General features: G+C 37.0%; 1 protein-coding gene across 4 annotated transcripts in view; it reads right to left on the bottom strand.

Moving 5' to 3' along the window:
• Nucleotides 1–23,139, bottom strand: part of SH3D19 (SH3 domain containing 19) — a 151,154-nt gene that overhangs the window by 4,255 nt on the left and 123,760 nt on the right. For 2 of the 4 annotated variants that reach the window (XM_012783717.3, XM_076010585.1), the window contains exons 11-21: nucleotides 19,318–19,379; nucleotides 18,019–18,283; nucleotides 15,179–15,247; nucleotides 14,872–15,012; nucleotides 9,634–9,706; nucleotides 8,610–8,740; nucleotides 6,641–6,699; nucleotides 3,609–3,811; nucleotides 3,081–3,133; nucleotides 1,532–1,718; nucleotides 1,037–1,134 (exon numbers count right to left, since the gene is read on the bottom strand). In XM_012783717.3, coding sequence (XP_012639171.2) covers nucleotides 1,037–1,134; nucleotides 1,532–1,718; nucleotides 3,081–3,133; nucleotides 3,609–3,811; nucleotides 6,641–6,699; nucleotides 8,610–8,740; nucleotides 9,634–9,706; nucleotides 14,872–15,012; nucleotides 15,179–15,247; nucleotides 18,019–18,283; nucleotides 19,318–19,379 — 1,341 coding nt within the window. Of the gene's footprint in view, nucleotides 1–1,036; nucleotides 1,135–1,531; nucleotides 1,719–3,080; nucleotides 3,134–3,608; nucleotides 3,812–6,640; nucleotides 6,700–8,609; nucleotides 8,741–9,633; nucleotides 9,725–14,871; nucleotides 15,013–15,178; nucleotides 15,248–18,018; nucleotides 18,284–19,317; nucleotides 19,380–23,139 lie in introns of all 4 variants that reach the window. The other 2 variants (XM_012783718.2, XM_020280160.2) reach the window with 1 other exon arrangement.

Here is a 23,139-nt window from a genome sequence, read left to right as displayed (position 1 = left end):
ACTACCATGGGTGCTTTCCTCTGACCATGGTCCAATTGTGGACTGGGGAAACAGAATTATGAAAATGTTGTTTTTACTTTAAGAAAAATAAAAGGTACTTCTTTGATGAAGTAAGATTAAGATTAAATTTTAGGCTTCCGGAAAACAAACAGACAAACAAAAAAAAACCCTTTGCAAAGTAGCTCAACCTTTGGGGACTATATCTGCAAAGCTCTGCTCAATGCTATTGTGGATAAGAATTCAGTGCCTTATGAGGCTATAATGCTACAATGGCAAATTGTAGCAGGTGCCATCTGATTTCTCCATTGATTTCAAAGACATGTCAGTAGCTGGCTGTGAGGGCCACATAGAGGATCATCCTTTACTAGAGCTGCAGATGAAAACTTCAGTATTACTGAGATCTGATGTTGTAAGGCCAAGGAACAAGGAATTACTTTGGGGATTATGGGGTTATTAAGCTAAGCTTTTTCTAAATAACTAAATACCTGGTTGAAAATATTAATTATCAGCCCTATTTGCCATATTCACTTTCTCTAATCTCTTCCTTTAGAATTAGTATCCAAGATTGTGTAAGATCTCTTCATTTAAAAACATTATTATTATTATTATTTTAAGAGATGGGTTCTCACTATGTTGCCCAGGCTAGAGTAGAGTGGCTATTCAGATGCACGATCCCACTACTGATCAGCACAGGAGTTTTGACCTACTCTGTTTCTGACTTAGGCTGGTTCACCCCTCCTTAGGCAACCCAGTGGTCCCTTGCTCCCAGAGGAGGGCGGGGTTACTATATATCAATAGATGCCAGATTAGTGCAGACCCCCGACTGGCACAGTGCACTGCAGCCCAGAACTCTTAGACTCAAGTGATCCTCCTGCCTCAGCCACCCAAGTAGCTGGGACTACCATACCATATGTGCTACCATACTTGTTCATTCCTAGGTATGATCAATATTCTATCTAAATGTTCTACCTTTTGATGGAAGACATTTCAAAATTTATAGTACTCAATGCAGTTTTGAAAAGATACACATTCTGACCTTGAAGGAAAGCTCATCTTCATTCTCCCCATGGAAATCATATATGGCTTTGGCCTTCCTCCCCGTCGGTGCTATAGCAGGCACACTTTTTGCCTCAGCTGTGAAGACATAGAAAATTCAATGTATAGAAAGACAATGGACTAAAACACAAATCAAACATTTTAAGAGATTCCCTTGTCACTCTCAGAACATAATATTTTCAATTAATTTTGAACTTATTTTAACTTGCAGAAAGATGAAGAAATGTTTGCTTAGCAGGGAAAAATTATACAGAATATGTTTATTAGACAAAATTAACCATTATTTAGTGAGGGCATTTTTATCTTTTTTTTTTTCATAACTCTAACAAAGAATGTGAATGAAATTTACATGACTTTTATGAATCATCTCTTTCAAATGTAGACAAAAAACTCAATCTGAGCACAGCCAGACGGAAAAGGAAGTTTCTACGGGCTTCCCTCCACCAATGAGAGTAAAGTCTTCTGGTTGTCTTACCTGGGCAGGGATGCACGAAAACTGCTGGGAAGATCCCCTCTCTGTCCTGCAGTCTGCCCCTGCACCAGTCAGCGTCCAGACGCTCCAGGATCAGGATCCGGTCTCCCCTTTTAAAGGATAAGTCATCACTGGTCTCTGCTATAAAACTGTGAATAGCTTCACACCACTCTCCAGAAAGACTGTTAACCTGTTACAAATCAGAAGTTTGGTAAAAGATATGAGATTTTATTTGAAATTGAATTCTACAAAGCTTAAAAAGTAGTGTGTGTGTGGGGGGAAGCTAAGGGGTCATAAGATGTCAAAGCTAAAAGACTTCTTTAAATTACCCAATACTTTATGTTGTTTCCAAGTTTCAGAAGTAAAAGTTTCCAATTTTTTTTAAAAATATAATTCTAAATGACAAGTATGATAGAATGTGTGGCTTTTCTGCTTTTAAGGGCTATCCCATGCTTAAGCAAAAACTTTTTTCTTATGATGATCTATGACACTAGTTACCCTAAAAAATTAGGTAAAAGCATAAAATAGTTACACATAGTATTTGTGACACCATGAGAAATTCTGATAAAGTATATAATTTTCAGTAAAGCTCTTCTTTATCTAAATTAGGAAGAATCAGAATGGGCAGTTTGTTAATTCCCAGGTCTTTCCTTGATTCAGTCCATCAGATTCTATGGCATAGGACTTCATTAATTCATACTTTTAATTTAATGAGGCATAGTTAACTCCAAGGTTGGCAGGATAACCACCCAAATATGGTGGGCTAGTATGATGGAATCCTCCAGTAAGAATGCTTTTACCCCAAACACATCAGAGGATGTATATAACCCAGGTATATAATAATCTTACCACTGAGAAGCAACTATTATCAATTGAAATATATTTCCTTCTAGTCTTTTTATGCTATATATTCAATTTTATATCCCTTTCCCTATTACATAATGTATGCTTTCCTTTTATGACATTTCTCTTATAAATCTGGTTTTTCATGGCTTCAGAATATTCTCCCAATTATGGTCATATTTAGGTTGTTTTTAATTTTTACTTATACCAACACCACTATGACCACCTTTGTGACTAAAATTTTGTCTCATTTTTAATCCTTTTCTTAGGGTGATAAATAATAATAATGATAATGATGTGTACTTTCTCCTTTTTAAACACTCATATGCTTATAATTATTTGTTGAGTGTTGAGTTACACTGAGTCTTTGCTAACTAGATAGGTTAAATGTTATTTTACTGCTGCTTTATTATACATTTCCTTGATTACCAGTAAGGTTAAATATTTTTTCAGTATTAGCCACTTATCGTATATCTTTTAAGAATTCTCCAGTCATGTCTCTTTCCTCATTTTCTATCAGGGTCTGCATGTCTTTGCATAAGCTCTCTATAAAAATGTACTAACAACGTAACAATTTAATTTATTATAAACATCTGCTATATGAATTGAAACATGATTTAATACCATTTTTCTTGATATTTACGATTTTAATATTCCTCCCAGAGTTTAGACCTGGCTGTCACTACAGTTATCTGTTCAGATAGCCTACCTGAGAATTTGAGCCAGAATCTTCTTTTTTGGTTTTTAGTGGTACCTTTGTGCCTACATTAAAAAAAAAAAGAAAGAAAAAAGTCAAAACATCAGCTGTAAAGACCATACAGTATTAGAAATAAATTGTTGGGTCAGGGGTGGGAGTGAAAAGCCTGGGATTCTAGACCAGTCTCTCCATGTGCTGGTGATGTTACCTAGACCGATCCTATCCTCTCTCTGGGCTTGTTCATGTAATTGTAAAGTGAAGAAGGATACACTTTGGTTATACCCTATAGTCCATTTCTGTTTAAAAGTATTTATATTTCTTATATAAAAATATTACTAATTACTTAAAACAGCAAATCCAACTCTTTGAGAGAGGACCACCATAATGACTATCCCACACGAATTACCTTTAAAATCATTTTTACTTCAACCTTAAAAAGTAGGGCAGTATGGATTATTTTTCAGTTAAAGCATAATCCCATTATTTGGTTCATTTGAATCAGGACATGACACAATGAAAACACCTATTAGACATACTCACTTGAAACAGTTGCAGCAGAGGTGGGATAATCCTCAACAAGTTCCACAAAGTTAAGGGGGAAAATCCCAGTTCTGTCTCGAAGTTCTCCTCTGGCCCATTCCTCATTCACATACTCTTTAAGAATAATAATTTCTCCCTCTGAGAAACTTAACTCATCCATCTGGTCGCCAACATATTCAAACCGAGCAACACATCTTGGGCCTCTGAACAAAACACATTTTGTGGGTTAAAGTAGAGAGTACTTTTAGAAAATTTAAACCCTTCATTCAGTCTTTCAACAAATATTAACTCTGTGTTTACTATGGAACAAGGTATACTAGGCTAATTTAAAAATTTTCCATGAAAATGAACAAGTTACTCTTTTATCTTTTTCCTTTTTTTTTGAGACAAGAGTCTCACTGTGTTGCCCAGGCTAGAGTGCCGTGGCATCAGCCTAGCTCACAGCAACCTCAAGCTCCTGGGCTCAAGGGATCCTCCTGCCTCAGCCTCCCAAGTAGCTGGGACTACAGGCATGTGCCACCATGCCCAGCTAATTTTTTCTATATATTTTTTTAGTTGGCCAATTAATTTCTTCTGTTTTTAGTAGAGATGGTGTCTCGCTCTTGCTCAGGCTGGTTTTGAACTCCTGACCTTGAGCAATCCTCCCGTCTCAGACTCCCAAAGTGCTAGGATTATAGGCGTGAGCCATCGAGCCCAGCCACAAGTTACCCTTTTAAACGATAGTACTTACTTTTTAGATATGAACCTATTGACTCAGAAAAGCTAAAGCTCAAGGTCACAGACTACACGAAGAATTCCAGATAAGCAGCTAGGTGGTTAGTTTATACTGTCATGTTTTGATATCTTAATTCATTACACAATCTCCCCAGTCTCCATGTGTTATATCCATGGGCCATAGCAATTCATGGCCCAGTCTGTACCTTTCAATCATAAATACATTGAGTTTAGGAGTGCTAACCTTGAGAATCTTGGGGTGAGATAGTAAACTTCCTGATCAAGAATCAGGGCAGAATGCAATGGGCATCAGCTAGGCAGAGTAAATGCTCAATACGTGCTGAATCAATCAGTGAGTTGGCCTGAAAACCCAGGAGGTATAAAGAAACAGAAACTTGGTATATATCATAATACATAATCTTATACCTAACTCTGTTGCTTTTAAAAATGATTTTTGGGGGGCTGGGTGTCATGGCTTATGCCTGGCATCCTAGCACTCTGGGAGGCCAAGGCAGGAGGCTCCCTTGAGGTTAGGAGGTCGAGACTAGCCTGAGCAAGAGATACCATCTCCATAAAAATAGAAAAAATTAGCTGGATGTGATGGCATGCACCCATAGTCCCAGCTACTTGGGAGGCTGAGGCAAGAGGATCACTTGAGCCCAGGAGTTGAGGTTGCAGTGAGCTATGATGTTGCCACTGTACTCTAGCCAGGTGACAGAGGAAGATTCTGTCTCAAAAATAAATAGATAAATAACTAAATTAAATCAAATGATTTTTGTATCTCTTTTAAAAAGGCTTCATTTCTGAGACTTGGAACAATCCTTATATGATCTGCAATTTTGACTGAAAATAAGATAAAAGCAGAGATAAAACTGTATCTCTGGAAGGTATAATTTAATAGCAAACCTTCGATTTGAGGCTTTAGAAAGGAAGTTTCAATAGCAACAGGCTAAAGAGAAGCAATTGCCTAAAGAGAAAAGGTTGATTGTAGCTCCAATGGCTATAAAAGCCCACTTTAAATTCAGCTGGCTGACACAGTACACTGCTTAAAAATAGGAGAAAAACTTGCTGGTTGTAGTGGCTCACACCTGTAATCCTAGCACTCTGGGAGGCCAATGCGGGAAGATCACTCAAGGTCAGGAGTTTGAAACCAGCCTGAGCAAGAGTGAGACCCCCTCTCTACTAAAAAAATAGAAAGAAATTAGCTGGACATGGGGAGGGGGGGGAAATGGGCATTTATTGAAACCTTAAAATCTGTACCCCCATAATATGCCGAAAAAAAAAAAATTTGACTTGAAAGAACTTTTCTTCCACGTGTATAGCAAATATATTTTTAAACATTAAAAAAAAAAAAAAGAAATTAGCTGGACAACTAAAAATATATAGAAAAAATTAGCCGGGCATGGTAGCACAGGCCTGTAGTCTCAGCTACTCAGGAGGCTGAGACAGGAGTATCGCTTAAGCCCAGGAGTTTGAGGTTGCTGTGAGCTAGGCTGACGCCACCGCACTCTAGCCCAGGCGACACAGTGAGACTCTGTCCCCCCACCAAAAAAAAAAAAAAAAAAAAAAGGAGAAAAACTGAACCTGAAATAGAACTCAACTACTGTAGCATCAGAAGTTTTCTTATTTGTGATAACCTTTGCATTTATTTTCTAAAGTCCTCTGGAAGCATCTCCTTATTACAGTCTTCAGCAGGTAGTGAATTCTATTAATTCACTCATTTAACTAGAATATAAAATTGCATTGTGGCAATGTTTTAAATCACAAAGGAGTTACAATGACACATAAAAGGGTATATAAATTCCTGGAAAGGTCATCAGAAATAAAGGAAAATGCCTTCAACTTAACTCTTTCTTCATTTTCTTCTAGTTCCACTTAAAAAAACAGAACAATACAAATGTCTATCAGTTTTTGCAGGATTCATATTTCAGTAAAATATTTCCCATGACCAAAATATTTGAACCTTTTAAAAATCTGTTGATAGATAAACACCAGAAGGTCAAAATAAAATGCACTGGGTGATGACATCATCTGTGCTGGTGCCGAGGCCAGGCTGCGGGAAGCATCAAGACAGACCTTGCTTTGTCGCTGCCGGTATGTCCTGTGCTGAGATGCAGAGTTGCTTAGGTCGGCTTCTACCCATTTCATCAGGATTTTCATTCACCGTTGCTTTTTAAACAAGCAAAGTTTTCTTCATAATTAAAAACACACACTTAGAATTTGAATAATCACACATTATAAGTGTTTTAAGCTTGGTAATTCTTCATGAGATAAATGGTTGCCTCCTTCAATTTTTGTGCAGAAGAACACAAACTTACCTAACACAATGAGATGGAACGGATTCTCTTTTCCCATTTCCTCCTTCCGGAATATCAACCTGGTAAAGACAAAATCAAGGTGACAATTGTATTTTTTCAGATTTTAGTAAGACAAATTTCATGTTAAGTAATTAGGAAATGCATGATTGAAATCAACCAGCCAGTTTAGTTAGCTAAGTCTTAAATGGAGTAAATGGCACCATAGCTGCTAAATGGAAAGAAATCCTGAATTTGAGTTTTGAAAAAATGTATAACTTGTGATGTAGCTTTTCTTGAGTAAACATTCATTCCTTCTCTTATTTGCTGGAATAAACACATTAATATCATTCTACTTCTGACTTAGTTTTCTCTATCTCATGTTCTCCACGTTGAAAATTGCAGCTAAGAAGGACTTAAGATAGAAACCAGGCATCAGGTGTTCATGCTGTCATACAACAGCCCTATTCCATCTATTCCAAGTGTTGCCAGGATTCGTCAACATTTCCCTGAACCCAAAATAAAATATTTCAGTAAAACTTGTAGATTCTTTCCATATTCATCACTCTGTAATATTTCTTCCCCTTCAATGTGAATAGGGAAGGAAGAAAGGAATTCGTACTTAGTGAGCATCTACTAAGTGGCAAGCACTTTACATAATACCTCATTTATAAGGCTCAGTAGAGCTGGGTTGTAATAAAATATTTGGCCATAATGCATGCAGTCTGAAACTACTTAAGGCTCTGAGATTTATATTAAATAAAGCAGGGCCCTTCTTGATGAATTCCAAAGGTTTGAAGTTTTAAAACAATTTTTTAAACTTGTGGGCTTAGAAATAACACTCATACCAATAATGTGGCAAATTCAGTGATTGATTTCAGTGTGGTAATTGTGCTTTCTAAAGTACTGCTTCATTGGGCAGAAGAAAAATGAGGAAGAGTGCTAAAACTAACATTATTCTTAATATTAATTTAGAGAATGTGGTTGAATTTCTCCAAAGAATCAGGGCATATATATACTGGACAATTTTTAAGACCTACATTTCATAATCCAAGAGACTCAAACTCATTTTCTATTTGAGAAATATAGATTTTCTCTTGGACTTGTTTTCTAAATTTCTGATGTAATGGAAAATTATTTGCTTTTTTCCCTCCAAATAAGCTGTTAATGCTGAACTACTCAGGCTAGCTTTATTGGTATTGCAGGGTATCAATAAATTATACCAGGAAATGAGTCATACTTCTCCTATATATGACTACAGGGGCAGTCTGTTCGAGGGACAGTCTGATTTTACCCCCATGTTTCATGGCCTCCTGGGCTTAGCATGTAAAGAAAGCTCCAATATACATGTATGCTTTCACAAGTTAGGTCATGAAGGTGTATAAAAGTCTGATGCTTTAATATAATTTTCCCAATCAGATTAGAAATTATGTGAGAAACCATTAATGAACCACTATTTCTAATAAAGTACTTTAGTATTCCCAAGTTGATTTTTTTTTTAAAACATGGAGATAAATGGCAATGGAAAAGATGAAAGAAACCAAAAATTGCACTCCTAAGTGCAATTTAGGAGTGCAATTTTGCACTCCTAAGAAAAGAAGTGGTACCATAACCTCAAAGAACATCTATGCAGGACAATCTAGTACCATTCAATTCATGTTTACTAAATGTCTCAAAGAATTAACATATATCTTTTAAGTGCTTAACAACCCCCCAAGAACAGTTGATTTACCTGTAATGGTGGTCTTTCACTTGAGGATTTCAGATAGTATTTATGCATTAAGTTCCAAAACCCCATAATATTATAATAATAATTAACCATTACCTAGTTGAACAAATCTTTATTTTTGAATTTTTCAAATGCCAAATGAATCAATGGAAGAAAGAGAACTAGAAGCAAAGAATCTAAGTTTCTGGTTATTTTTTTCCAACCTACAAGTCACACAGAACCCACTGAGTATATGACCAATTAAAACAAGCACGATCCACTTACAATTACTTTGACGTAGTTGGCAGGAAATATGCCAGTCCGGTTTCTACAGCTCCCCCTGTACCAATCTGTATCTATCTTTTCCAAAAGATAAACAATTTCTCCAGAAGTGAGGTTCAAATCATCAAATTGCTCTGTAATATAAAATTAGTTATGTATGATGAATTACGTTGGTTGCAGATTTGATTAGATCACAAAATAGCAGTTAGTTCTGTCCACTGAGGCAGTATTTTCTACTGATTGTGAGAGCAGATTATACTAATCAAATGGACTTTTTAAAACATACTATTCTCTTTTTTTTGGATATTGCTGTTATGAGCTCCCTTTTTAAACACAAAATTTGATATATTTACCATGCATTGATTGATGGGAAAGGGTTTAAAACAACATTGTGCGGCCAATGATTCCTCCCTTGCTGAATACACATTGAACAATGAAAGGGTTTTATAGACTGAGTATAATATTATCGTTATTTTAAATCATGCTTAAAAATCATTTCAGCTTCAAATACTAACTAAGGGAATATTATAGTCGGCTCTTTAGCAAGTAAATTTACTTTCCACAATAAAATAAAAATCAGTTTATCAAGTGAATAAAAAGGAATTGTAAATAAATCTGGAGTTTATTTGTAGGCTTGGATTTATATTTTGATCTCCTAGGTACGTAGCAGCTGAGACAACTCTTATGACAGAAGAACTTCACTTAAGTTAGAATTTTATTACAAATGTAAATTAGTACTTTCTATTTCGAAAGAGTTAAAAAGTTTGCAACTGGTAGGCAATTTGCTATTGTTCATTTATAAGGGGAACACCCTCTCTTGTTCTTAGGGAGTTTCAAAGGCAAAGGTATGCAACCACGCTTTCTGGAATGACTGGGTGCAATCAATCCCTCCTGAAGGTAGAGGGCTGGGTAAGATGACTCCTCTGGTCTAGGACTCTATAGGCAAAGAAAATGAACAAGGAGGTCCCAGGGAGGATGCCTTGCTCCTGGATCTGTGGCTCTACCATTTTATTATTTATGTCCTTACCTGCTGGAAAATCATGAAGAACAACAGCATGAGGAACGCTACTGTCAACAGGCTTCTGAGCGTGGCTTGGATCCTTATGGGGAAAACAGGGCTGTGAATGAAGTGTGCAGGATATATGGTGGATTTATAACTCACTCTGAGACCAATTTTTTTCCCTCATTAGAGTCCTCTTGACACAATTACATTATAAGTTCAAGATGCAAACCACACAGTTGAGCCAAACAAGGGAATCATTATCAAGTTGAAAAAGAATGTGTCCTTGCCAAGGGAGGACGAAAATAACTCTTAATTATAATATTCCCTAGCATGTTCTATTTTTATTTTTTTTTAAAGTGAGAGAGTAAAGCAAAAGGGAACTGCTTACCTTTTTTTTTTTTTTTTAAACAGAACCTATTCTACCCTAAAGTAGTGGTTTTTGACCTCTTTCCCTTTCAAAGGTAGTTTTTTCCCTTAAACTTTTTGTCAGGACTAAACTTTAAGAACAGAGCTGGCCAGGCATGGTGGCTCACACCTGTAATCCTAGCACTCTGGGAGGCTTAGCTGGGAGGATCACTTTAAGTCCGGAGTTCAAGACCAGCCCAAGAAAAAGTAAAACCCTGTATCTATAAAAAACAGAAAAAAAAAATCAGCCAGGTGTGGTGTTACATGCCTGTAGTCCTAGTACTTTGGGAGGCTGAGGCAGGAGGATCCCTTGACACTAGGAGTTTGAGGTTGTGTGAGCGAGGCTGATGCCATAGCACTCTAGCCCAGGTGATAGAGTGAGACTCTGTCTTACAAAGGAAAAAAAAAAAAAAGAACAGAGCTTTAAAAATTGTGTCTTCATCAGGATAGGTAAAGAAGAAAGTCCTGCCACTTATGCTCTTGCCTTTTGTAATGAAAAGAGCTAATGACTTTCCACAAAAGTATAATTCACAAAAAGTAAAATCCATTTCATTCATTACCACTTAACTGAATGCTTTCTCTCATTTGAAAGCAATGCTACCTCCCATGCCTGGCCTGCATTTTGTATTTAATTTGAATGGTTTCTTCAACAGTAATTCTAAGTAAATTAGCAAAAAGCATCTAATATTCTCTATCTATCCAGCCAATTGCCTAGATTGGCTAGAAGAGAGACCTTTTCTAAAGTTGAAGAGTGACCTTTTCTTACTGACAACCGGTTGTTATTCTTAGTTTCTTCTTATGAATAACTCTTTATATGAAGACACAAGCTTATCTACATCATCATTATCATCGAATCCAACTAAAGGATATTATTTGGAGTCATAACAAAACTCTTTAACACTGACAAAGCTATGAAATAAATGAAGGTAGATTTTTGTGCTCTTTTTTGTCTCTTCTCCTCCTCTAATAACTCTTGTCTCCTTAGGGACACCCTGACACTACTCTGCCCTTCCTCTGGTCATGATGCACTGGTTGATGAAACTACACTTTCTCTCCATTTCTACCCTGTAGTGCTTTTGTTCAGATCTTTTCTGAATCTCACCAGCTCTTTCAACCAAAAGGCACCCACAAAAACAAAGAGTATTCTTAAGTTAGGTGAACTGAAATATAACTTAAGTCAAGATAGTAATGGTGGCCACGCACAGTGGCTCATGCCAGTAATCCTAGCACTCTGGGAGGCCGAGGCGGGCAGATCGTTTGAGCTCAGGAGTTCAAGACCAGCCTGAGCAAGAGTGAGACCCTGTCTCTACCATAAAATAAAAATAAAATTTAAAAAAAATAAAAAATGAAAAAAAAGATAGTAATGGCTAATGTAATTTACTATATTAGCTTACCAAGGTGACTAACATTTTCTTGTAGACATTTTTCTCTAAATAAATGAGCAACATGAAAATTTCAGAAATTGTGGAAAGGAACTGTGAGATATTTTAGGTTTGGAGTGGCTTTTAAAAATTATCATTTATATAGTCTAGTATACATGTGTATGCATGATTTTTATTTTATTCCAATTTGTATCTGTGGAGAAAAAGGAATGACTATTCAATAAATGGTGTTAGGCTAGATGGCTATCCATTTGGAAAAAATGAAGTCAGAGACCTAACTCACACCAAACACAAACATGAATTTCTAAATGGACTGGAGATCTAAACATAACCAAGCCTGGGAGGAAGGGGACAATAATTTATGTTTCCAAATTATAGTTTCCCTTCTCTGCCTTCAGTGTGTGGAAGTTCTTGGCAATGCTGCTCATGAATCTGGCCCGGCAGGTGAAGAGCAAGAGGAACAGGCCTGATTAACGCTATGGTGCTCACATTGTAGCACCATTGTAGCACCATTGTAATATTCTTCAGGGACTTGGGGCTTGGAGGTGGGTAAACTCACAACTAATGGACGCGGTGAGCGTGGTAGGGGGGGAACGGCACGCCCAAACTATGGTTTGGGTGTGGCAAAGTCATAATATGTAACCAAAATGTTTGTACCCCATAATATCCTGAAATAAAAAAAGAGGAACAGGCTGGCCAGAGTTGCCCACAAGGGGTCAGTACAATTCAGACCACACCATTGGGGTGCATATCTATTACCGTGTTTCCCCAAAAATAAGACAGGGTTTTATATTTATTTTTCCTCAAGAAGACACCCTAGGGCTTATTTTCAGGGCATATGTTATTTTCCCCTCAAAGCCTCAGCTTGCAGCACACACAGGATGGCCGGGACCTGACAGGGGGAGCCGACCTTGTTGGTGGGGCTGCCCGCACCTTTCTGGTCACCTTTGGGATAGTAGCTGTCACGATGGGACAGATAAGAAGGGCTGCTTGTCTTCTTTACTCCGCAATGTTGTGAAGATATGCTGTATAGCCATGCCCATCACTAGGTCTTATTTTTGGGGTAGGGCTTATATTGCACAATTGCTTAGAAATCCTGCTAGGGCTTATTTTATGGGTAGGTCTTATTTTGGGGGAAACATGGTAGGTGAATCTAATACAGTTCAAAAGTCTTTTCTAATATGACTACAATTGCTAATACAAATGGTTTTATAATAATAAGAATAGCTAATATTTATTGTTCATTCACTACGTGCTACTCACTGTGTTAAATACCTTATATGCACTGGCTAGCTCATTTAATTTGTTAAACACCATTGAGATATAATTCTTGTTTAAAGTGTACATAATTTTAGTATATTCACAATATCATGCAATCACCACAATCTGAGTTTAACATTTTTAACACCCTGAAAAGAAATTTCCTACCCTTTTGGAGTCACTCACTCCCCACTCACCTTCCTCTCAGTCCTAGGCAACCACTAATCTACCTTCTATCTCTATGGATTTACCTATTCTGGACATTTATGCAAATAGAATCATACAGTATGTCAACTCTAAAGACAACTCTGTGAGGAGTTAGACTTATTTCACACATAAATAAAAAGAAGTTTAGATCAGGCACAGTGGCTCATATGCCTGTACCCTAGCACTCTGGGAGGATGAGGAGGGAGGATCGCTGAGGCCAGGAGTTTGAGACCAGCCTGAACAAGAGCAAGACCCTATCTCTACAAAAAATAGAAAAATCAGCAGGATATGGTGACATGCACCTATATCCCAGCTACTTGGAAGGCTGAGGCAGGAAAATCCCTTGAGCCAAGGAATTTGAGGTTGCAGTCTGCCATGATGATGCCACTGCACCCTAGCCCGGGCAACAAAGAGAGACTCTGTCTCCAAAATAATGAAGTTAAGAGAGGTTAAATAACCACCTAAGGTGGTGCAAGGGGAACTGAAACCCAGGTCTGGCCTCTCAACTATGCACCAGGCAACAACCTCCCACTTGTCCCACAATCTGTTGGATTCAACTACAACTGGTAATGTTTAGTTTAGTTTTCTGTATGCCAAGTTAGGGGAAAGTATAATATAACACATTCTTAGAGATATTTAATGTAAAACTAGGCTATCAATGGATAAGGTTTATTTTTCTAAAAAATATAATGATAACCATGAACCCAGAAGCATAAAGGAGGATTCATTTCATTACCACCAATAGTTGGCCATCAGAGGCCAACTTTCTGCACATCTATAGTACAAGATGAGAAGGTGATGTTTAAAGTGAAAAAAAACTTTGGACTATTATAAAAGAATAACTTCTAATTTTTTTAGCTTCTATTTTTCACAAAAGAAAGCTTTTTGGCAGTATAACTCCCACTGTTACTATCAGTGTGTTCTGAAAGAGGAAGGACAGCTATGACAGATAGAGAATGCTGTATCAAAACACAGAGAAAATAGAAGATAGAGTAATAGAAGAACATTCCCTGTGTGAACTAAAGTTAGAATATTCATATGCCAGCTGCAACTAGCTTAACACATATCTTCATTGCTTTCCAAAATACAAATTTTTAGTTTCTTAGCAAACTCAAAAGATAACTGCTTTCAAAGAAGAAAAAAATTGGACTATATTATGAAAACTAGGATGAATGGCAAACCAAATACGTTTATGTGCGTTGAATGATTGGTGGGTATTTTTCATATTTACCACAATAACAAACAGATAGTGAAAATTTAACTGGATAATTTAAGAAGCACTTTTAAAAATATACCTCTATATATTGTTCAATAGCATTTTTCTTTTTTCTTTCTCTCTCTTGCTCTTTTTTTAAGACAGCATCTTGCCATATCACCCAGGCTGGTCTCAAACTCCTGGCCTCAAGCAACCCTCCTACTTCAGCCTCACAAGTAGCTGGGATTATAGGTGTGAGCCAGCGGGTGTCAGCTCAACAGCATTTTTCTTGTTAAATAACTTTTAATAATCATTGTATTTTCCCAGGTTCCATAAATTTGTTAGGCCTAAATCGTGACTTGAGGTTGTTGGATTACATTTCATTGTTTTATGAGGTATAATCAGAGAAACAAAGTTAATATTATGCTTAAATCTTAAAGGGGAGGTGCTTTTTAATGTCAGACTTCAATTCTGCTAGGAAACTAATCTCTGGCACTTTGGTAAACATGTTTATATATTTAAAAAACAAATAGTTCTCACAGTTGAAAATAAATGAGTGCTCTGCTTGACAGTCAGTACAATATGAAGATGGCAAAACACATGGTAATCACTCTGGGTATCAAAGTGATTAGTATGGCAGTGGCAAGTCTCTTAGAAGTAATTTATTCTAAAAATGAATAAAATACTAATGTAATTTTTACCATGGTTGAAATAAACGTGCTAATAAAAACCTGAGGATAAGATATAATTAATAGTTCTATAAAATGTGCTGCCACATGTGATATGAAGGCTGTACAATAATTAATTCCTTACGTTTGGTCTGCTTCTAAGATGTTCCTCAAGTGGAGTAATAATCTTCATCTGAGACAGGTGGACTCTGCCAGTATCTTCTCCCTTTTGGCATTCCAAGTAATTATTTTCTGCCTGCTTCAGCATCACAAGTACGTCCCCACGCTGTAAGGTACAATATCACTCTCTGAAGCAATTATTATTTAATAAAACATTATTACTTTTTTCACATTTTAATCTTTGGAGCCTAAAGCATTTAATAATGTGTAATGGCAATGACAGAGGCCAGCAATTTTTTACATTAGTCTGTCAAGAAAGAGTTCTACTTTACCTTACAAGAGAGATCTCCAGGGTTTTGTGGGACAATGTCTTCATTGGCAATTCCATGAGGCACAGACAGCTTAAATGTAAATCAATAAAAGGATTATTCACAATCAAATAACCTCCTCATAAGTTGCTGAACATTTAGGGATTTGGCATGTGTACCTAAAGTGCAACTTCTCCAGCAGTTAAACTCTTTATCTGGCTTCTTCCCGCTATAGGTCTAGTGGGGCCTGCCATTTCTTGTGGATACTAAAAGCTCTTGGGAGTTTAGCCCACAAAACCACAAGCACCGAATGTGGCCTGAAGTTCCCTTTAACACCCACAACCAGGAAGCTCCAGTCAACAGGGAAAGGTCCACCAAGGCCCGTGGGGGCTGATGGATAAATACTTAGTACCTGACCTCATAGATGAACAAGGCACTCAAGTCTTTAATTCATGGTTCTCACGGTGGTTGCCTTTTGAAGGCTGATACCTATCAGCCCTCTGTGTACTGCCTGACTGAGTGCTTCCATTTACCTTGAATCTTCTCCTAGAGTCTTTCTGATTCCAAGCATCTACTTACACCCATTTCACTGCCTACCCCAGAAACTTTCTGGTCCACTCAGCTCTGTCTGATCTGAAAATGGATTTTACATTTTACCTTGGCCAGGAGCCTCTGTTCCCTGCTTTGGTAAATTTTAGCTGATGAGTGCAGGTCAGAGGGTCCGTACAATATAAAAGTCATACCCAGGGAATGCAATCACACAAGCTCACTTCCAACATGGGAAGGGAGGCTGCCTGGGCCGTTGGATCACCCAGAAACAACGATACAGAGTGTAAGGGTGTAGCCTTGTAAGGTTGGGTGCCGCAGTGCCAATTCCCAGAATGTCAAGCAGAGTCTTAGGGCTTTCATTGTACCCAGATTCCTGGCTTGCAATTTAATGGTAGGGAAAAAATGGGGGATTTAAAGAATGACTTCATAATGAGACATATCACTCTAAGTATACCATCATTTGAATTGATTAATTTCTTTGAGTTTTTAAAATGCTTTATTGACATTATACAACTATGCTAAGAACCATAAGTGAAATCTGGTTCCCCTAAGTAAGAGGTCTTAACATAGAATGGCCAAATCAAGGAGAGACTACAACTAGTAATATTATTTTCATCATATGGCATAATGGCTAGAAGCACAAGCTCAGAGCCAGTCAACCTGTGTTCAAATCTTGATCCCACCATTAACAGGCTTTGTGACCCTGGGCAAGTTACTCAATCTCTCTGTGTCTTGTCACTCTCATTTGTACAATGGGGATAATAATAATATGTACCTCACAGGGTTGGTTTGAGGAAATGAGTTATTTAATATATATAAAGTGCTTTGAATAGTATCTGGCTCATAATTAGTATTCAATATACATCAGCTATTGTTTTTATTTATTTATGAAGTAACCTATCGCAAAAACACCCCTGGGTTTTAGCAATTAAAATTTCATCAGTTCAAATGAATGTGAATATACTACCCTCCTTTTTATCTATACCCTTTTCTAATGAGGGTTTTTTAAAACCCTGAACAGTTTAAAGAAAAAATAATTTCTAGGTCAATGATGGAAATGTAAAACAATATAAAATTATTCATTGCTGTTCTTGTTAGGAGGTACTCTGTCATACCATTGTTTAAAAAGTGCAAGCAACCGGCCGGGCGCGGTGGCTCACGCCTGTAATCCTAGCACTCTGGGAGGTCAAGGCGGGCGGATTGCTCGAGGTCAGGAGTTCGAGACCAGCCTGAGCAAGAGCGAGACCCCGTCTCTACTATAAATAGGAAGAAATTAATTGGCCAACTAATATATATAGAAAAAAAAACTCTCCGGGCATGGTGGCGCATGCCTGTAGTCCCAGCTACTTGGGAGGCTGAGGCAGCAGGATTGCTTGAGCTCAGGAGTGTAAGGTTGCTGTGAGCTAGGCTGATGCCACGGCACTCACTCTAGCCTGGGCAACAAAGCGAGACTCTGTCTCAAAAAAAAAAAAAAAAGTGCAAGCAACCATCTATGTGCTTCTAATTCCCCCCCACAAAAAAGAAAGAAAAAAGAAAAGAAACAGTGAAAGTAGTCCTGCTCTCTTTATCATTTTTACTTGTTTTAGATTTTTTTCAGGTTAACCTGACCAAAGTAGAGAGCAGAGCAACTTTGTTTTTCAACTATGGGAAATGGAGACATAGGTTTAGGTCATTTGATGAGAAAAAACATTCAAACAGAAAATTCTTACAATATCTTAATTATCTCAATTATTGATGCAAACTTCTAACTGGTAGCTATTAAATGGACCATGATAATTAGGCTTACAAAAGGGAGAAATGAGAGAAAAACCATCCATCTTAATAAGAACTGTCTTTCTGCTTCATTTTAAATTTTATTCAGCGGGAAAAGGAGCTATAAGATATAAACTATAATTGACTATTACACATTGTTTGCCTGTATCAAAACATCACATGTAGCCTATAAATGTATAAAACTATTATGTACTCATAATAATTAAAAATTTTATATCAAGATCTAGATTGAGATATATATTCAAAGATATAATCTGTTAGAGTTACTCCCATTAGCATAACCTACTAGGTCAGGTTTTTCAGAGTTCCTGTTTGGTCAAGAAGACAGCAAGTTATAATCCCTGCCTACCCTGCTTCCTCTTTCCCAACATTTCTCCTAGTAATAAAACCCAGCTTTAAAGACCTAGGTTTTATTTTCACCTACTTATCAAGAGCATTCTTAGGGATAAGGTACAATTATTTCGCCACCTTTTCCTAAGGAATCTTATATATACTTTAGGACAAGCCTCTTGACCACAAACATTTTTAAGAGCTGAATTTACCATGTATTTACTGTAGAGAGGGTGTCCTGGTTTGGGGCGAGGGGGTAGCACCGGATCTTGAATTTTAAAGACTTGACTTTTGGCTTTTGAGAGTCCAGATGCCAAGTTACTTTGTTTTTTCTGAAGATCCATGTCAGAAGAGGACCGATTAAAAGGTAGTTTTTTATTTGATGTTCTGGTTGCAGAGAGTTTGGGGGGAGGTGGTCTCTCAGGAGGCACCTTGGGAGGAGGCTGTTGTATTGAAATGGTTTTTCCATTTACAGGTCTGAAAGTCAATATAGGAGCCATGAGTCAGAGTTTTGATCAGTATCAGATTCTGTTCTGTCCTTTCTTATACACACACACACACACACACACACACACACACACACACACAGCTTTCTGCTAGTGGAATACAATTTACTGAAACATGCAGGGTGTGCTATTTTTGAGCAAACGACTACTGCATTAAACATTGCATTATTAGAGGAAATGCCACGATGTTCCAGCTTCCTCTTATCTTGCACTAGAGATTCATTAGTTCAAGACAAACAAGCATTTACTATCATGAGCTCTCTAAGGCCCCATTTGCTATTAAACACACCATGACTATTTCAGGAAACTAAGCAATTTCTACCAAAGTCTGAGATGAAAGCTTATAATAAGATATCAGGTATATGTGCTGGGGTCTTTCACATGATTAGAAAAGGAACATCAAAATCCCCTAATATTCATGTTATAGGAGTTACTATTAAAATTCTAATTTAGATTAATATAAAGAAAGCCAGTTCTGAAAATGGGATAGGACAACTGTTACTTTGAAAGCTTTTCCTTAATCCCTATGATAGAAATAATTTTCAACATAGTAATATCTTCTGATAGCATTACAGTCTTCTGTTCAAATAGCTCTGGAACTCAGGAGGCAGCTCACTTCTGAGCTCACAAATCCTGTTTCCCTTGGAAATGCCAAAAACCAGGACTCTTTCTCTTTACCGAGCAGGGCTGGGGAGAGAGTGTATGTATTCCAGAAGTGGAGTTGTTTTAGGTTCAGAAAGGAGTCTTATTCATTTGTTTCAGGATAAGTAATAGAGACCCATGTTTATGCTCTATGAGTTTTTGGACAGTGTTAAAAAACGGTGCAGAGATTTCCACAGCCTGTTGTCAGAAGCAGACTGTGGGCCAGTGGCCCTGGTGAATTTGTGAGATTATTTTATCTCTAAAAGAAGACCTATGGCCAACAACACTCAGTCTCGGTGATAGAAAAGAGAGTTGAGTCTCTGAGTTATTAGTTTTTCTCTAACTTTTCACACACTTTCTTACCTTGGTGGCAACCTTGGGGGTCCTCGCACAAAACCTCCTATATGATCAGTGTGGCTGGATTCCTGCAAGTATCAGAGAATACTTTTTAGTTAAGGTTAATCCGAAACAAGAGCTTGTCAAGAGAAATTCTGGATAATACTTTTGGCTGGGTCTGTAAGTAGAAATGTAGCTGAGTTATAGAAAGTTGCTTAAAAGAGTTTTCAATCTTAAATAATATTAACTCACTCCTACCAAAATTATCCATGTCCTAATACAAGTGAAAACACTGAAAGGAAGAAACCAAGGGATCTCCTGTTGTGGACTACAGCCTGACCAATTGCACTGCACAGTTACGCACCCAGTGGATTCATGTCACATTAGGGGATGATGTTTAAACCACGACAGGTAGCATGGTAACAACCTAAGCAGGTACTGAAGGGAATTAAAAAATATATGGTCTTCATTCATCCCATGATCACACATAAGAAATATAGTGCTTTTAAGTTTAAACACATAGTAAGTGAGGTGGCTAATAGTTTGTTTTGCTTTGAACAGGCAGTTCTTATCCGATCACTGGATGGTTTCAACATTTTTTAGTGGGTTTTGAACTAGAAGGAGATGGGAACACAAAAGAAGTTTAAGGGATGGCCTGAAAGGAAGGCATGTGAGGAGGAGTAGAACAGGTTCAAGAGAGAAGAGTGCTTGACCACTATAGCAAAGGGGTTGGGATGGTCTAAGAAGAGTTTTGTAGGAAAGAGGAAAAGAGTAAAGGGGAATAATATGAAAAATAAAAGATATATAGTTGGAATGTTTTATCCCATCAGTAGATGAGAGAAATTGGAAGGGTGGAATTAATAGGAAGATTTTTGTAGAGAAAGGGATTCAAACTATGTTGTTTAAGTAGGTTTTCTGAACATGTGATAGCTCAAGAATTGGGAAATGAATATAATACATGGAAAACATTTTCAGATCTTCTGTTGAGTGGGAAGCTAAAGGATCTCAAAACCAAAACATTAGTTTCTTGGGGAAAAGTCCTCACTAAATACTTCTAATTCTGATTGTCTCTTTTTTTTCACCTTTCCTACTTTCTAAGGCCCCAACACTGACACCTAGGAAATAATATTTCTCTAAGACCTCGTAAGGGTAAAAAAGCTAGACCTTTAAAATTATACTACCTTTTGTTTTGGTAAAGGAAGTCTTATTATAGGTTGGCAATCTTTGCGCTAATTCAGACTACTTTACTCCTTATCTTATAAACAAGCTAAAACTCACTTTCATGATTTTTAATTCATATTGAATATTTACAACTTTTCCTTAAATACCAAATGATTAATTGCCAATAAATGAGATCATTTAAACATGTTTCAATGTTTTAAAATCCCATTTTTAAAAACAAATTAAGCTTGCCCTTAAGACTTGGTTTCACTAATGAGTTCAGTTAATGTAGTGAGGCAAGTCACCAGCTCATAAACCCTGCAATATTCCAGAATATAATCCTTACAAATATACTGCTGCCTATATTTCTTCCTGATGAATACTGCTATAATACTTCAAAAATGCATTCATTTCTTTGGCCACCTTTAAAATTAAAATAAACACACAAACTTCAGCAGATGGTGAAAAAATTGTATTGCTTTTATCAAAAGTATAGTTGTTGAATAACTTGATAATTAAGAAAAAATTTAAAAAAACATAGATGTATAAACTTGACATGGAAAGGTATAGATGATGTACTGTACAAAATACATAGCATATGATCCAATTTTTGTACGAAATATTAATTTTCCCAGGGTTGTGGTATTTTTATGGGAAATCTTAAATATCTTTTTAATTTCTCGATTTTTTACAGTGTGCAAATTTTAAATCAGAAAAAAAATAGTATATTCAAATTCCTGAAGGATGCTAGGCACATCCTGAAAGGCACTGCCATATCTGACATACTCCAAATACTGAGAAAAGGAGACGGTTCCTGTAGGAGCTACTGTCTTAGTGTTTGTTCAAGTCTGGGTTTGTGCCCAGGTTCTGCAGACAGTCTTTGAAAGATTATTGATTAGGAATTTCTTCCTCTTCAGTATTCCACACCTAACTTGAAGCCTTTCTGCATCTACTTTTTGGTAGTTTTTCTCTAGCTCTGACACGCCTGAACTTTGGTTTGTAATGTGTTTGGATAAACATTTTAGTTTCTGGTGAAGTTGGTTTTCCTACTTGTACTGTCTCTGCAGATTCCATCTTTTTGTTCCTCTGCATTGAAATTATATTCTAATTTCAAAATAACTTCCCAATTTTTTGCCATATTTTTAAAAAACAGTTATTTATCCTAAGACCATACTCTTGTCTGTTAGAATTACTGAGTGGCCTCCATAGATGTTTCTTCTTTTCTTGTACCACTTCTTATGTCCTGAATTCAGAATCAGCCTGTCTCCTTCTTCCACATACAGAATGTGTTTGTTCTCATTAGTGAGCTTCTGTGCTGTATCTTTAATTCCTTATCATACTATGCAGCAGCTCTTGACTCTCCTCCTGTACGGTTAGCAGCCTCCTTGGGGGGTGTTTAGGAAGCCTTGCATTTCCAGGTGGGCAACAGGGCACACGGAGGTGTCTGCTCCTGCTGACAGAATGGTTCCAGATGTTCTTCACCCTGGGGTCCCTCATCATTTAAATGAAGAAAGTGAGGTCTGACAACTCAGCCATCTTATCCTGAGACGGAAAGTTCCCCAGACTCATGGCAAGAGAAAGAGTAAAGGGTTTTTGTCCCGTGCCTCGGTCAGGAGATGTAGTTGGCAAAGATCATGCCTATCCCTGTGGATCACTACACTGGTGCAGTGTTCTTTCTAGAGACCCTCATCGACAACCCTTTAGCCCTTATGGCCTCTGGTCTAAAATTCATTAATTGTAATTCTCAAAAGCAATTTCTTAGGCATAGATTTGAATATCAGGACCTAAAAATCTACACGTGTGACTATAGGGAAATCATTTTACTTGTGGTCTGTTTCCCCAACTCTTCTTCCTTCAGACTCAGTGTGCTATTAATAGTATGCACTTATTTCAGTACAGTACAGAATGCTCTGACTCCCTTTGTAAACAGTGCAGGACAGGATTTCCCTCATGTTGTCCACGTGGGGTACAAACACAATTATGAATATAGTATCTTTCCAGATGGTTTAGTTTATTTTAATTTCCTTTTCTGGTTGTTCTAAAATGTGGGAGTTCCTTGTAGACAGCTTAACACTAACGTAATAATACCTAATATTTTCAGAAGAGCTTTATAGTTTACAAGGCCCATCTTATCACTTAATAAATGATGTATTTACTTACTCATCACCCTCTTGCTCCTTTATAAAACAGAGTAGAAGCCAGTAATCTTCTCAAACAACTTTTCCTCCATGGAAATTTGTGATTTTCCTATTCAACAATAGTATGGTAGGGGCCCTACTATCATCTTTTGGGCTTTCTTGGCCCAGTTTTAATAAAAATTTATTACCAAGTACTTTGAAAATCCAAGTGATCACTAAATTTTAATTCATTCCTCAGGAAAATCTCATTAACTTGATATTGACTAATTTAATTTAATGTCTCCTTCAAAGAAATTTCTTTTCACCAGATGATTAGGTGAGTTTGCCCACATAATAAGCATAGTTAATGCACAATGTAAAACTATTATGAGATTTGGACTGAAAATTTGGTTCAAAGACTTTAAGAATTGATTTCTCTTAAAATATGCCTAAAAGATCATCTACCACATAGAAAATTTAAAAATGTATGAAGGAATAGTATTGAGGTTGAAATAAAAAAATATATATACACAAAAAATTCTTTGGCCACCATCTTAGCAAGTACAAAGTA

This window comes from Microcebus murinus, chromosome 15 (genome assembly GCF_040939455.1).
Source record: "Microcebus murinus isolate Inina chromosome 15, M.murinus_Inina_mat1.0, whole genome shotgun sequence".
Lineage (NCBI taxonomy): Eukaryota > Metazoa > Chordata > Mammalia > Primates > Cheirogaleidae > Microcebus > Microcebus murinus.
The sequence above is the reverse complement of the archived record's forward strand: the minus strand, read 5'-3'. Positions and strand labels throughout refer to the sequence as shown.